Here is a 17,639-nt window from a genome sequence, read left to right as displayed (position 1 = left end):
CTTCAACTATAATTTCTTCATCTCTTCTGAAGATCTTTCGCAAATCTCTTTCGCAAATCTCTTTCAAAGTTCCTGTACATTTGTTCTTCTGGATGAGTGATTGAAGGAACTTCTTAAGACAGTATTTCCTCACCAAGCTTTTCTGCTTGCCAAGACTTCAGAAACAACTGTCCACATTTGATAACATATGACTAACAGATTGCTGGACCAAAGGACGTTGTGAACATTCCATACCTCGTCTTTTTCCTTTTTAAGTTGTAAAAGGCATTGGGGAAAGTATTTATTTTCTGAGCTTCATTTTCCACTTGGGTGTTTCGCTCTCCTGCTCAACTCCATGAGGCCTCAAGAAATAGGAACCAGAGTAGGCCATTCAACCCTTCGAGCCTGCTCCACCATTCAATAGCTTCCGACATTCCTTATGTCCACTTTCCTGCCCTTTCCACGGAAGCCTTGATTGCAAAACTGATCAAGAATCTGTCTCAGTCTTACGTATACATCAAGGACTCTGCCCTCAACAACCCTCTGTGGTAAAGAGTTCCAAAAATATTCAACCCTCCAGGAGAAAAAATTCCTCCTCATCTCCATCTTAAATTGGTGCCCTTTAATCTGAGACAACGCTCTCTGATCTTAGACTCTCCCATGAGGGGAAACATCCTCTCAACATTTACCCTGTCGAGACCCTTAAGAATACTTTATGTTTCAATTAGATCACATCTCATGAGTAGAGTCCCAGCCTATTTAACCTTTGTTCACAAGGCAATCTCTCCATATTCTATCCCTTGAATTGATGCTTTTTATTAAATTCAGTCATGGGATGTGGGCATCTCTGGCTGGCCAACATTTATTGAGCTTCCCTAGTTGCCCAGAGGGCAGTTAACAGCAAGCCACATTGGTGCAGGGGCTGGAGTCACATGTAGGCCAGGCCAGGTAAGGATGGCAGTTTCCTTCCCTAAAGGACGTTAGTAAACCAGATGAATTTTTCTAACAAGCGACAATGAATTTATGGTCATCATTAGACTCTTAATTCCAGATTCTTTACTGAACACAAATTCCACCATCTGCCATGGTGGGATTTGAACCCAGGTTCCCAGAACATTAGCTGAGTTTCTGTATTAATAGTATTATCGCTAAACCACTAGGCCATTGCCTCCCCTTTAACCAAGCTTGATTCCTCACCCTCCCTTCTTTAGTTTAAAACTCCTCTCTACTTCCCTAGTTATATGGTTTGTGGGAATAATAGTCCTAGCACAGTGCAGGTCTAGACTGTTTCAATGCCAGAGATCCTAGTTCCCTAGTATTTGTACCCATGCCCCACAAACCAAAACCCACTTCATTTATCCCCATCTCTGAATCAGACATTCACCTTCCTAACCTTATTCATCCTCTGCCAATTAGGATGTGGCTCAAGTAGTAATCCAAAGATTATTAACTTTATGGCTCTGCTTTCTAATTTAGCACTAACTTCTCATCAACAGAACCTCTGACCACTCAAACTTGCCAATCACACTGCAAGTCCTTCTACAGCCTAGATAAGCTGAACCCTGGCACCAGACAGGCAACACAGCTGTCTGGACTCACTCTCTGTCACTGAGAACAGTGTGAATCTCTCTTTATTTTGTCCCCTACTACCACTCCATTCCTTCTTTCTGCACCCTCTTGAGTGGCAGCCGTTACCACTGTGCCATGGCCAGTTAGCTCGTCCTCGCTGCATCCCTCACTCTCATCCACACAAAGTGAGAACAGGCAAAGGCCCTGTCCTTTGGATCCACTTATCCACCTCACTTGCGGATTTTTTTTTGTCCCAGACTACTTAATGTACTAGAAAATAGTCACCTCAGAGGTTTGAATTACTCTTAAAATACCAAGCAACTTTCCCCCTTCCTTGATGTGCCACAGCGTGATGGTTAATTGCTTGTTAATTAATTTATAATTAATGCAACCTACACCTCCTAAAAAGTTTTAGGGCCGCGTGAATATCAGCAGCATCAGTTGGATAGATTGGCCAAATGTTAAAATGTTTAGAGACATGAAATGAAGCTTCTGGAAAGCCATAAATGGAAGCAAGTTATTTTCTTTTTAAAATGGGGTCGAATAGTAAAATCGTCATAGCCCTAACAGACCTTAGGGCTGCACTGTCATTATAGAGAGATGACTGGTGATGGCTTAACCTGAGGGTCATAGCACCTCAAAAAAGGGGGAGAGGTTGAGAAGGACAGTCCTTCATGGTAACCTCAGCTGGCTCAGGAATTGAAGCCATGATGTTGGAATCACTCTACATTGCAAACCAACCATCCAGCCAACTGAGCTAACCAACCCTCACTGGGGTCTAACAGGCCTTTACAAATCTACAGGTAAAACATGCAAATCTGGTGGCTTGAAGGCAGACAAATAGCATGTTACAGTTGATTTGTGATTTATGTCTACCTTGCTTATCTGATTTATCTCTGAGCAATGCAGAGGTGAACAGTTCTACATCCAAACAGTTTTATTTGCAAAGCTTTATTTATTTTAGAACGTGTAGCCATTTCACATACACATCTCTTTCCAGGATCCTCATATCTCCCATACTATTCTCTTTGGAATAAGCCGCTGACTCATTAGATACACCCACAGACTCAAGCAATCCAACAACGATCAAATATCAGGCCAGCATAAACATAAAAAAAACACTAAAAAGTGAGTCAAAGCAACAAGCAAAACCTCTTCCCCCTTCTCTCTTAAGCAAAACATTCTATTCTTTTCCAGTAGGTATTGGACACTGAGCTTTTCTTCCAATCATGGGTTCAAATTTTCCTCTGTCATCTCAAATAGTATCTATTATTCATGTATTCATGTGTGAGGGTCAACAATGGGTAAAAGCAGGCCATTTTACAGCCAAGTTTAATCCCACTCATGCCCTATGTTCACACACATGCACATCTGCTCAAGATCCCGGGATAATTAACAGAACAGAAAACCCTGCCAATTCTCCCTTCATGAATCTAAGACCACTAAAAGCAATGAAAATACTCTTAAGCGCTGTCACTGTTAGGATCAATTAACTCAACATAAGATGGAGATTTTATCTGGTGTTCACGATGGAGGAGCTCACTAGTAGATTCAATAAACCATCAGCATCTAAGATGATATTATTTCTCAACTTTGTTCTGTGTAAAAATAGATGAAAGGCTCCTCATGCCTAAGTTAAACAGCCACTCATCCACTATTGTCTCATCAACAAATCCTATGCATTTTGAAAAAAATGACACTTACCTGACTGAGAACATCCTGCTTCTGTGGAGATGGTCAAGCAAAAAAGAGAGAGTAATAACTAGGTTAGCACAAAACATGGCATTTAAGATAGTTAAACTGTCAGAAAATCAGAGAACATAATACATAGTGACAGCAAGTTAATTTCCAGTGAAGAATGTGAGGTTTTGTTAGATGAAAAATATAATAAAAACAGTGACACAAACATTACAGATGTCTATTCAACAAATAGATCTGTTACTGCCCAAGAAGAATGGCTCAAGTACAGCTTTATACGAGGCTGCGCTACTCTGATTATAAGTGGTAAAGTGAATTCCCTTGCAACTTATTTAAGACCTTCAGAGCTGGGTTGTTGTTTACTCTGGTTGGTAAGGGGCAAACTGATTCAGGAAAGAGATTACTTTATAACATAATATCCAAGGTATTTTCATAATTGACCCAAAAACTTTGCCTCCAGTTTTCACGTTATGTAGACGTAAAGCATTTGAATGGCACTTAAAATGCACTTCCACTAGGCCCTATTCTAATCCCTCACCAAAAGTATTAAAGCTATATAGATACAAAGAATAACTATGATATAGTTCGTAGAATTCAGTCCATGAAAAATTAATGGTCTTGTTCAGCCAACTCTCTTTAGACTTTTGTTTTAAATGATATCCTGAGGGATCTGGGCTATTGGGGTAGGAACTCCAGTCTTCAAAAATTCCCCCATGAGTGAATAGAGTTGTGAAGGGGAAATATTTAAAATTTTCAAGGCACTTCTGCAGAACATCACAGAATTAGAATCACAGAATTGTTACAATATCAATAGAGTCCATTTGGACAATGACATCTGCATGGTCTCTCCAAATGAACATGTCACTGCATGCCTTTTACCTGCCTTTGACCCTAAACCCTACACATTAGTGTTTAATTCTCTTTTAAATGTGTTGAATGAACCTGCTCCACAATGTTCTCAGGCAGTACATTCCAGATCCTAAATAGCAGTGTCAAGAACTATACGAAATACTCCAGCTGAGATATAACTAGTATCTATCCAAGCACAACATAACCTCTTTGGTCTAATATTTTAGGACCCTATTAATAGAATACTGCAATTCTTTTTTTACTGCTCTCTCAACCTGTCCTGCCACCTTCAATGACTTGTGCATATATACTCTAAAGTCTCTCATTTCCAATGCATCACTGCTTGAAGTACTGAAAAGAAAGCCCAGAAATATACAATTAATTTCATTTTCACCTGGCATTGCTCTGTTGCCATTGGCCACTGACACTACAGTGTTTTCATCTGAGGCAAACCAAAGAAGGACTTGCATTTACATAACCCTCAGTATCTCAAATCACTTCAAAGTAAATTAAGTATTCTTGCAGTATAGTCACTGATGTAATGTCAGAAAACATGGCAGCCAATTTGTGTACAGCAATGTTCACAAGACAGCAAGGTAGTAACAATCAGAAATTGTTTTGGTGTTATTGTTTATGGAGTAAACGTTCTCCAGTTTAACAGAGAGAATGCCCCTACTCCTTTTCTTCAAAAAAAACCAACAGTATAGGACTTGAATATCTCTACAGTGGGCAGGGAGATGTCTCCATTAAAAAAAAAGCTCACCTCAGACAATGCTATACTCTTTCTGAGCTGAGAACCTGGATCTGGTATCCTCTCTAGTCAAAAAGGTATAGCCCCTTCAGGAACGAGATGGCAGGCCAGAAGAGGCCATTAAATTGGATACCATGGCAGAGGCACATGCTCACTACTTATTAACCCCACTCCAATTTTACCAGTGGCCCTCCCAGGATCGAACGTCCCATCCCATTCTGAAAACCACTCTCAATCCTGTATCCCTTTTGCCAGAATCCGCCAGGGTCTAGTGCCAAACACTTAAATGTGATTTTTGAGGCTTTTTTGCCTCCAACAGGTTGCTCTACTTCATGCAATACACAGGTCATCTCCTGTAACATACGAAACTGAGCACAGGTGTTGTGGTATTGAAAATCCAACAGACATCTGTTAATAATTAAAGCAATGTAGGACAGATGCTAGAGATCTAAAGTAAAAACAAAACGTGCAAGAGAAACTCAAGTTTGATGGAGACAGAAGTAAAGGTAACATTTTGAGCTCAATGTGATACTTCTTCAAAACAACACACATAGTGACAGCTGCCAATTATAGACTAATACGTCATTCATGGCCCGACATTCAGCTTTTAGTCACAATGAAGGGCATGCTTCTGGTGCTTCAAGTGATCCCAAGGTAAGTTGAAGTATGAGAACTTTACGCCCTCAGGTCGCAAGTGATGATATTATGAGCTCATCTCTTAAAGGTACATTGACTTATTGACTGCGAGGTACAACACAACATTACTGAGCACCTTCCTCGGGGATTTCTTTAGTCCCTGCAGAAGCCATAGCTCATAGAGGCATTGCTGGGACAAGAAAGCTGCCAGCCCTCGAGGTTGTGCTTCCTCTGAGAAGGGAATAGAAGGTCCATCTTTTGACGTTGAAAGTCCAAAGGTGGCGAACAGGTCAGGTCAGAGCAGGATCTCCTCTGACTTTTACGGCAAAGGTTGGAGGGAGGTTTAGGAGGGTGGTGGGGGGGTAATCATTATCCTGGAACCTCCACTACCATCTCGCTCACAATGTAAAATTCTGCCCCTCTGACCCAAAAGCAGGACTGCCTCCACTACACTGCAACTGATAATCAATGAAGTGCAGACATTCCAACCACCAAAACATATGAATGCCCAGAGACCAGGATATTGTCCCAGATGTGCACTAAAATATATCTTTTAAAAACACTGGATTCTTGTTTCAAGTATTGGCTGTAATAGCAGAACAGTCTTCTTCAAAATTTATCAACTTGCACAGTCAGTTAAATGAGAAATGTAAAAGTTGAGAAATATTTCAGCTAACAAAAAACTCCTACACAGTATGAAAACAAAAATAGCATCAAATTGTTTCACATTAATCACACTCAATAATTCCTATCTGTTGTATGATTGTATGCATAATTTTCCCTTATACTGAATTTTGTTTTCCTTTTTTGAGTGTTATGAATAATTATTTCGGATCAAATTCGAAATGTTCTGGGCAGCAACGTTTAGGTTAGCAACCCTGAGGAAGACTGCAATTAGGAAGGCTTAGTTTTACACATAGAATCATGGACACACTCATCAGGATTAAGTGTAAATGGCTAAAGCCACATTAAAAGTAAAGCTAAAAGAATAATAGAAACTCAGGTGATTGGATGTTTCAGAAAAAGATAATTCATCTGGCGCCAGGATGGAAACTTCCAAGCTTTAGTGTGTAATTGAACCTCCAGCAGCAGGTGGCGATGGTGAGGGAGGGCAACTCAAACGGCATCACCAGGACCTCCAGAATCGGGGTGGCACTGGGCATAGCAGCTGGTGCAGTTGAATGGACCGTCTCTGCAGAAAAGGGTATTTCCTTTGCTGATAACACAGGTTGGAAAATGAGTCATGAAGAGGCAAAAAGGAGCCTATAAAGGGTTACAGTTGGGTTAAGTGAGTGGACAAAGCTCCAGTGAATACAGTATAATGTGGGAAAATGTCAACGCATCCATTTTGGAAGAATTTTTTAAAAATCTAAATAGTGAGAGGTTGCAGAGCTCTGAGATGACAGAGAGATATTGGGTGCTTTTGTGCATGAATCACGGAAGGTTAGTCTGGAGGTACAGCAAATAATCAGGAAAGTTAACAGAATGTTATGTTTTATTGCAAAGGGAATTGAAGAGTAGGCATATTATACAGAGCGTCAGTGAGACCATATCTGGAGTACTGTTTATAGTACTTGTCACCGTATTAAGGGAAGGATGTTAATGCATTGAAAACAGTTCAGAGACTAATATCTGAAATGAGTGGATTGCCTTATGAGGAAAGAGTGGACACGCCAGGCCTGAATCCTGTGGAGTTTAGAAGAATCAGAGGTGACTTAATTGAAACAAATAAGATCCTGAACAAAAACTGAAATTTCTGAAAAAGCTCAGCAGGTCTGGCAGCATCTGTGTGGAGAAATCAGAGTTAATGTTTTGGGGCCAGTGACCCTTCCTCAGAAACGGACCTGAAATGTTAACTCCGATTTCTCTCACGGATGCTGCCAGAACTGCTGAGCTTTCCCAGCAATTTCTGTTTTTTTTTGGATTTGCAGCATCCACAGTTCTTTCATTTTTATATAGGATCTGAGGTGATTTCACTGGGTGGTTGTCAATAGGATGTTTCCTCTTATAGTAGAATCTAGAACTCAGATCACAGTTTAAAATAAGGGGGTGTCCATTTAAGACTGAGATGAGGGGTGGACAAATTCTCTCAAAGGGTTAAGTGCCTTTGGAATTCTCTTCCACAATAGGCAGTGAATGCAGCATCATTAAACACTTTTAGGCCAGATGTAGATGGATTCTTGATTATCAACAGGACGAAAAATTATCAGGGATATGCAAAGTTGAGGTTAAAATCAGATCAGCTATAATCTTATTGAATGTCAGAGAAGGACTGAAGAACCCAATGGTCAATTCTTGTTCCTTGGTCATATCAGTCTATGCAGAATGGAGGCCTCGTGGGAAGGAGGAAGCAAAGAAAGGTTTTCCTCAACTAGATGTAAACCACAATGTTGATTCCAAGTCCATACTGCGTGTCTCTTGTTTAATCTTCATTTCCCTTTATGTTTGCAATGTCCCAGGGATGCCAGTGGAATAAAGAACCCCTGCTTCATGATCATAAGGCTCTCTGTCTGTTCAAATCTAATGTCAAACAGCAGCTTAAAGAGAGGGCGGATTGTTCACTCATTAGCAAATTGACTGATTTGCCAAGACTTTTGAGACCTTTATCAGAGTTCACAATTTGTCTGCAAACTAACTTATTTGATTCAAACTCTTATGTTTGGGAGTACATTTAACCCGGATCAAAATTTAAGCAGATATGAAGAGGGCTGAATGTAAAATGCACTTGCTGGCAGAAATTTCAGGTCAGAATTTCACCCACATGCTGCCAGTCAGCTGGCAAGGAGTGGCACAGATAGCAGGCAGGGAAGGACTAAGAAGATTTAACACCATTATAACTGAGTGATAGCAATGAAAGTCAGCTACTTAACTTCAGTCTCTGTAGCACTTTATTTTTCCAGTTAGTTGTCAACTGAACAGAGTCAGAATAGAAGTGGATAATTTCTGGTCAGTGGCATCAGCTCCAAAACCTTGAAGCTATTTCTGCAGCATTACAATAGCATGTAAATTCTCTGAGAAACATTTTCAGTTTCTCCTGCATGACTTAAATCTTAAATTACAGAGGAGCAATGCACAGAAGACATGCAAAAGTCAACTTTTAAAATCACTTTTATATCTCACCATGCTTGTACATGCAATATGCCCATAGTTGACTACAACAACTCGCACCTAATTTCCTTGTGTCCAACTGTAATTCTCCATGTGTCTAATTCCATGCATAAAAGTAGCTCTTATTTTCCATGCACGTATGTGTCTGTACCTTTCATTGTTTCAGGTCTTAAATGTCCTGCTTCAGTTCAGTCTCAATCTGTGTCTGTCTCCTTAAGACATCCACCTAGTACATAACAGAGGTCCTAACTGACCGGTTTGCTTCAGCCTTTGCTGCAATTCTAGTTAACATGAACATTCTTTTACTGTTAAAGTATATGCAAGTCTAATCTTGTAGACAATGAACTGCTGGTCCAGATAGCATTTTTCCAAGGTTATTCAAAGAGATGAGGACTCTTATGTTCACTCACATCAATAGTTATTTTGAAGGTCTGGAAGGAGATTCATGTCCTATCTATATTCAAAAAGGGAAACAAGTCAGAACTGGGACATTAGAAATACACGCCTTTCGTCAGTCTGATATTCATGTGTAAGCAGGGTCTTGACAAATGGGTTTTACCAACTCTGAGTGAAAATCAGCCCTGCATTTATTCTCTTATTGCATATCCATCCCTTTGCTTTTGATGTATCCCAACTGCTTTTCAGTAGTATTGGTTTCCAGCAATCATGCTGGTCTTATGTTCATTTGATGACTGCCTCCTTCTTTTACTTAACAGAAGACAAAGTACATGTAAAACCCACACAGAGTGGCAATTACAGCCTATGCTTTTAAACTTTACACTGCAAGCCTTTCCAAAACAATGCTTTTGATTTTAAACAGGATTGCGGATTTTCAGACTGAGCACCAGTGGAAACATAGATGTGGAACAGCTATCAAATTCCATCTTGTACTTTATTAGTTTAATTCAGTCACTACACTGTGAAACTGCGTAGTTCATATAGACTGGGCAACCAGACAGCTCAAGCTATATACTGCTCAGCTTCTCCATTCTGTTTCTGTTTCATAGTTTTGCACAGATCATAATATCTATGAATTTACAAAATCCAGTATTATGGTGTTTGCTGCTCCTGATCCACAATCCTCTGCTTTTTTAATGCTTGTGCGTTGTCTTCCCTTTCCTCGATATCTCCTTATTCATTTTTCTCCTTATTTTTGCATTCTACCGACATGCTCTCTTCCTTACTCTTGGCTGTCTCCAAACTGCTGCTGCTGTACTGTTACTTACTTCTGACTCGCTTCCTTCTATTTTCTTATGGCATTCATAGATCAATAGTTTTTGATTTCTGTGGAGTTTGCACTTTGCAAATGTCTGTTCCATCGCTAATGAGAAAGCTGGACCAAGAAAACAAAACTTTGAAGACCATACACCCCATCACAATTTGAAGTAATCTGAGTAAGACAACAACTTTGAGGACATTCACTCTTCAAGTGGCAGACAGAAATCCACACTTCAATGAGGTATTTTGTGCTTCCCCACAAAATCAACCAGACAATAAAATTTAAATGTATTATCAGAACAGTGTGAGTATTAAAGTGAAGACAGAGTATGTGAGCTGATTGTAGCCTGTTCTTAAAATGGTGCAGAATGGCTGCAATGTGAAGACTTGGAGTCTAACCCACCCTCTACTGACTCCTTCTCCCACCTCCAACAATCCCCATCATCCTGGACACCACCCCATGGCCTCCTACCCTCTCTCAACCCTTTCATTTCCAATGCCATCATGACATCAACCTCAACCTCTCCACCCCTCTCACTCACTCCAACCTCTTCCTCACAAAACGCGCAGCCCACCACTCCCTCTGGTCCAACCCCAACCTCACCATCAAACCCACAGATTAGGGGGGCCACAGTGGTGTTATAGCGCACTGACCTCCACATCATGGAGGCCAGGCACCAGCTCTCTGACACTTCCTCCTACCGCCCTCTCGATCATGACCCCACCCCTGACCACCAAAACATCATCTCCCAGACCATCCATAACCTCATCACCTCAGGAGATCTCCCATCCACAGACTCCAAGCACATCGTTTCCCAACGCCGCACCGCCCGTTTCTATCTCCATCCCAAAATCCACAAACCTGACTGCTCTGATTGACCCATTGTCTCTGCCTGCTCCTGCCCCACTGAACTTATCTCCGCTTACCTTAACTCTGTCTTTCCCCCCCAGTCTAGGAATTCCCCACCTACTTTTGGGACACTACCCACACCCTCCACCTCTTCCAAGACTTCCAGTTCCCTGGCCCCCAACACCTCATCTTCACAATGGACGTCCAATCCCTGTACACTTGTATCCCTCAAGCAGATGGCCTAAAAGCCCTCCATTTCTTACTCTCCTGCAGGCCCGACCAATCCTCCTCCACCGACACCCTTATCTGCTTAATGGAACTTATCCTTATTCTCAACAACTTTTCCTTTAACTCCTCCCACTTCCTACAAACCAAAGGGGTGGCCATTGGAACCCATATGGACCCAAGCTATGCTTGCCTCTTCATAAGATATGTGGAACAATCCCTCTTCCGCTGTTACGCAGGCACCATCCCCCACCCCTTCCTCCGCTACATCGATGACTGTATTGGCGCTGCCTCGTGCTCCCATGAAGAGCTTGAACATTTCTTCAACTTCACTAACACATATCACCCCAACCTCAAATTCACTTGGGCCATCTCTGATACCACACTCCCCTTCCCGCACCTCTCTGTCTCCACATCCACTAATGGTCTCAGCACCGATATCTATTTCAAACCCACTGACTCCCACAGCTACCTTGACTACACCTCCTCTCATCCACCCCCCTGCAAGAATGCAATCCCTCACTCCCAATTCCTCTGCCTCCACTGCATCTGCTCCCAAGATGGGGCGTTCCACTCCTGGACATACCAGATGTCCTCCTACTTCAAGGATCGCAACATTCCACCCCCTCCATTTATCAAAACTGCACTCAACCGCATCTCTCGCGTTTCCCACACTTCTCCCCTCAAACCACTTGCCTCCAACAAAAGTAAAGATAGAGTCCCCCTGGTCCTCACACAACACCCCATCATATCCAGCCCACCATTCCCCACTACTTCTGCCACCTACAATCCAACTCCACCACCAGAGATATTTCCCTCCCCAATCCCAACTGCCTTTTGTAGGGCCTGCTTGCTCTGCAACTCCCTCGACCACTCCACACTTCCCACTAACCCCATCACACCCAGCACTTTCCCTGCAACCGCAGAAAGTGCTACACCGCCCCTACACCTCCCCCCTCACCTCCATTCAAGGCCCAAGACAAACTTTCCCAAATCTGACAGAGGTTCACCTGTACATTCGCCAACCTGGTCTACAGTATCTATTGCTCCCGATGTGGCCTTCTCTACATCACATTCTGCCTCGGGAGCTTACAGTCTCATGGCCTCAACATAGAATTCACCGGTTTTAAAATCTCCCAACGCCCGGCCTCATCCCGTGTCCAACCCTCCCTTTCATCCCCACCTCCTTGACCTGACATTACCTATCCACCTCCTGCACCACCTATCCACCCCACCTTTCTCACTACCTGCATCCACCTATCACCATCTCACCTACCTTCCCCTAGCCCCATCCCTCCTCCCCCTATTTATTTCCCAGCTCTCTTCCCCCTGCCCAGTCCTGATGAAGGGTCTAGGCCTGAAATGTCGACTCTCCTGTTCCTCTGATGCTGCCTGACCTGCTGCATTCCTCCAGCTCCACACTTTATCGATTAAGTCTCTAATTCTTAGTTATCCAGCACAACCCTGTTACTCTCAACTTCAGCATGGTCATTAAAACAATGGAGTACAATAAAATGGGCTGATTGCACCTAGCATGACAAATCCCTTTCCTTTAATCACAGTTTCTACTTCAACTCACCATGCTGCCGAACATGGTGGCATGGCTCAAAGCTTACAGAATGGCAAGTTAAGATTCTGGAATTCCTTGCGACAACTTGTTTTCAAGCTAAGTACACAAATTGTTGTACAACACACATTGTTGTGAAAGGAGTCAGGTAGTTTCTTAAAGAAATGAATACGAAAGACCCGTTCTAAGGAAGGGTCATCGTACCCAAAACGTTAGCTCTGTTTTTTTTCCGTCACAGATGCTGCCAGGCCTGCTGAGCTTTTCCAGCAAATTTGTTTTTGTTCCTGAATACTAAAGAATATGGGGAATGATCAAGGACGTGGCATTTAAAAATCGTGGTAACTGTTAGATAAAAATGTTTGTGCAGAGTTGCTGGATCAAATGATGGGTTCCCATGATGCAACATTAAATAAATGCAATCACCTTAAAATCTGCATGGTATACTTCACTGCCACTTTAAATCATGTGAAGTGCTGTTTTGATTCCAATAATGCTCATTTAATTATTTATTTTATCTTATGTTGTTTCATTACTCTCTAACATGGATCCATCAATTCAAATATTGCTGTACATTTGAAAACTGGGAATTGATAATGTTAGAAAGCACTGACAGATTTTTTGTTTAGAAAACCTTGTCTAAACATTGCAAGAGAAGTGCCGCACTTTTGAAAGATGTGATGAACAATCTATTGCAAATTCATCACTTCCTTTCCTGATCCACTCTGCAGTATGATCTAAAATGACATCTTTGAAACGACATGAGCTATAATTATTCTGATCAATATTAGTCAACCAAATTGAAACGCAGCAAGATTCTGTCATTGTATTGCTTGGCATCTTGACTACAGCTACTTTTTAATTGAGGGGTAACGTGGTACTGAATGTTTACCATGCTATTGACTGACAGATTGAGTATAGACTGAAGACATATTTATACTGCAAAAGCACTGATATATCCATATGGTGCCTGCATCTACTTTTCTGAATAGACATTTCATAAAAAAATCCATTAATAAGGCATGACAAGGACACCGACAAGCATGAATGTCAGAATCAATGATGCAGTCAAGATTCTGTGGAAAGAACAGTCAATAAAAAAAATGACTCCAATTAACAGTAAGTGTGCTAAGTGACAGAGACATAAGATATAGTGTCATCTTTACTTCAAGTTGCAAAATACATGTCAATAAATCTCATAATTTACAATCCAGCACCGGAGAAAATGACCATGAAAACTGATGACTTGGAGCAAAAACCCAACGTGATCACTAATACCTTTTAGAGAAGTGAACCTGTCATACCTACTCAGACTGGCCTATATGTTGAATCAGTTCCAGACAGAACAGTTGACTGAATACCATCTAAAGTGTCCAAACAGTTAATTAGTTGTATAAAGTCAAACATAAAAGCACTTGCAATTATGGATGGGAAAATGATACATTACCTACATCCTGAGACATAAAAGAAACTAGAATGCATGTGATTATTTCCTCTCAGTGTTCTAATATTTAATTCTCGATGGAAATGGGAAGACAGAACATGAGTCTATGATGTTTCTCTTAAAATGTTCAACATTAAGATGAAATGGAATCTAAAATACCTGCTCTGGGTTATATTTCACGAGTACACCAGATCCATGGAATTCTTCCAGAACATCTTTAAGTTTCTTTGTGGAGTCTAAAAGAAAAGACAAAATGGTTTTAGGTTTTAGTAATTTGTCCCAAGTAAGGCAGAATGGAATTTTCACAGAACAATGATTGTGAGTTGTCTGCAGATCAGAAGTTCTGGCATATTTGTGCAATACTGAATCTCCAATAAATAAGCAAGTCACTTAGAAGAAGAATGAAACTACGTGAAAAAGAACTCAGATGTTCTCAATCAGAACATGGAGGATGGAAAAGAAATGCATAAGTTCATGGAATCACATGAGGGAAACTTTTGTTTTGCATTAGAATTTACAAAGATGTTATCAGAGAACAGTGGTGTTGGGGGAAGATATGTATAGTGAGAGCTATGTAGTATAAGTGAGCTGAAGAAGAATTAAAATGTTAACTAAGAAGGATTTACGGAATTTATCTAAACAATATTGAAATGTTATCTGTAGAGGAAATAGTATCGTGAAATTAATGAAATAGTCCAAAGATTACACGCAAAAACGATATTTATGACCAACTTAAACCACAAGGTTTTGATTAGAAAGTATTTGTTAGTTTGTAATCTCTAGTTTTCCTTGGCCAGAGGCTGTCTCAACTCTGTGCATGGTTTGTGTTCAACTGGCAGCATTGTTGCTTTCAGAAATTACACAGAAATGTGTGATATTCAGACCCAGTCACCAAGTTCAACTCTAAACTGGCCTGCTGTTCTAACATGTTGGAATACATTGCTACATCTTTATTGTCCCAGAGTTAAATCTTGGAACTCCCTCCCTAATGACATGCCTGTGTGACAAGGACTCCGCTGGTTCAAGGGGATGACTCACCATTATCTCAACACAGGCTTTCAGAGATAGGCAATAAATGTTGGTCTTGCCTGCGATACCCACAAACCATGAACAAAGGGGGAAAAAAAAGACAGATCTCTCCAGAGGAAGATCCAATCACATCATCCTACGTGACTGTGACAAAGATGAACCCTTCCCCATTGTCGATCTTAGCCTATCTGCAGGTTTTGATACTGTTTACCACACCACCAAAGTCTCTCCACTATGGTTCAGCTGGTTGGGACTGCCCTCACCTGGTTTTATTCCTGGCTATTTAGTAGTAGCCAGAGAATCACTGCAATGTCTTTTCTTTCTGCTCCTCCATCAATGGCATATCCTAAGGAGTTACTCTGCTCCCCACTTTTTATCATCTACATGCTACACCCGATTAACATCATCCAATATCAATATTAGGTTTCATATGTACAATTACAGCATCCCATTCTACCTCATTGCCAGCTTTCTCAACTCCACCATTGCTGAAATATTAGATTGTTTACCCAAAATCTAATGCTGAATGAGTAGAATTTTTTTCTAAATAAATATTGGGCATACTGAAGCTGTGTTTTCCAGTCCCATTTCAAACTCCATTCCCAGAGTTCTGAGGAAGGGTCATTGGACCCAAAACATTAACTCATTTCTGTCCACAGATGCTGTCAGGACCTGTTAAGGAGAAGTGTCACTGAAAATATTAAGCTATTATATCCTCAGCTAGATATAGCTGGAATTTTTCAGAAGAACACTTCAAAGAAGAATTACTTAGAACAGTTTTGAGGAAGGGTCATTTGACCTGAAATATTAATTCTGATTTCTCTCCACAGATGCAACCAGACCTGCTGAGCTTTTCCAGCAATTTCTGTTTTTGTCAAAGTAAAAGGAGACTGGCTGACAATAGCTGAGATGTTGCACTTGTGAAGAACACAAATTGGATGTTGCAAGACTGAGTTTGCCAAGACAAAGTTCATGTAACCCAAGTTTTAAGATGCAAAAAAAGGTGCTGGGTTTTGAAATAATAAAGACGGAGAGAAAACAGAATTATCCTATTTCTTCTTGCTTTCTTTGAAAGATCTCTCAAGGCTAAGCTGTTCATTTGAAGGCCCATCTGAAGATTTCATTGCTGCAACGCAAGAGTTCTTACGGGACAATTCTAAATCAACCTTACTGTATTCAAAAGAATAACAGACTGATCCAATCCCAACTATAGCACAACTGCCTGAGTAAGAAACTCCATCAGCAGCAGATAATGCATGAAAAATGGCCCTAAAGCTGGTAGCACACCTCTGAACAACCCATCAGCGATGCTCTTTCCTGACTTGTTAGTTGACCAAATTTTCAGATGTGATATGAAACAGAGTATACTTTTATGTGCATGCTTATAGGAAACATGTTTGTTGCTTTTGCCCTAATTGAAGCTGGAAATATTTGTATATGTTGAGGCTTTTGTTTATAATTTCACTGTCTTTGAGGTGAGTGAAAATTTATGAGTAAAAGTCCTTCTTTACTTGTTAACTTAAGGAATGTGGCTGTCTGAATCTTCCACCAAGCAACTGACAGTGAAGTATACATTTATTGAATTGGTAATAATGACCGCCTATAAACTCAAACTGCATTGTAGCTCACTCAGGAGTGGTGTGAAGAGAGGTGTCAGTTCACCATTCCTAACTCAGTCATAACACTGCTGATGCCATCCCCTTCTCTGGCTAATATACTGAGATTAAGTCCTCTGTTCACAGCCTTGGAATTCAAGTTGAGCTTGCTACCTTGGACTCATGACAACACTAAGATAACCTTTTTCCACTTCAGTAACTCTGACCCAAATTCACCTCCATCCCAACTGATCTGCTCCTGGAGCTTTTGTTTCCTCTGGACTCAACTATTCCAGTGCAGTCTGGGTTGGCCTCCCATATTCTATCCTGTGTAAAATTGACATAATCTAAAATTTTCTGCTGCCTGTGTCTTACCTTGCAGCAAATCCCTTTCCCCTATTGCCTCACTGACCTACTTTGGCTCCTAGTCAAGCAATTTCATGATTTAAAAATTCTCATTTTGTTTTTATATAGCCTTTCACTGTCCCACCTGTTCCAAACTCTATTATCTCTTGCTTCCAACCAGTGCTGCTATAATTCTTGCCTTGGTGTCGTATAAGGTAATGGTTCAGAAAGTGTTAAAGTTGAAGACTCCAGTAAGGTCCGCCCAATCTGATGATGTCAAGGAAAAACATTATAAATTCTCAAAGACTTTTCTTAGCGTCTTTATAGCAATGTTCAACTTACTAATGTGTTATCAACTTGGTGAAACTGTAGCCTAGGACTATGTGCATGCAAATAGCGTAAACAACATCCAGTTGTGAATCGTGGCAGACAATTAAACAACTAACAGGAGATGGAGGAGGTTTGTTCCACAAATATCCCCATCATCAACAGTGGGGAAGCCCAATATATCAGTGCAAGGTAAATTATTTATATTCATCTTCAGTCAGGAGTACTGAATGGATAATCAACCTCTTACCGAGGTCCCTACCATCAGTCAATCTTCAAACAAATCAATTTACTACACATGGCATCTAAAAAAAATGCCGAAGACACTGTATACTGAATGTGTTATGGACAGCTGACTCATTCCAAAATAGTACTAAAAACTTGTGTCCCAGAACTAAGTGCACTCCCAACCAAGCTATTCAAATATAACTACAACACTCACATCTACCCAA

The 17,639-nt window shown here is 40.9% G+C and overlaps 1 protein-coding gene across 1 annotated transcript in view; it reads right to left on the bottom strand.

Moving 5' to 3' along the window:
• dgkb (diacylglycerol kinase, beta) overlaps nucleotides 1-17,639 on the bottom strand; it is a 677,591-nt gene that overhangs the window by 602,759 nt on the left and 57,193 nt on the right. The window contains exons 3-4 of the mRNA XM_048611787.1: nucleotides 14,051-14,127; nucleotides 3,253-3,273 (exon numbers count right to left, since the gene is read on the bottom strand). Of these exons, the coding sequence (XP_048467744.1) occupies nucleotides 3,253-3,273; nucleotides 14,051-14,127 (98 nt within the window). The remainder of the gene's footprint in view (nucleotides 1-3,252; nucleotides 3,274-14,050; nucleotides 14,128-17,639) is intronic.

This window comes from Rhincodon typus, chromosome 2 (assembly GCF_021869965.1).
Source record: "Rhincodon typus isolate 14 chromosome 2, sRhiTyp1.1, whole genome shotgun sequence".
NCBI lineage: Eukaryota > Metazoa > Chordata > Chondrichthyes > Orectolobiformes > Rhincodontidae > Rhincodon > Rhincodon typus.
This window is presented reverse-complemented; position numbering and strand designations above follow the sequence as displayed.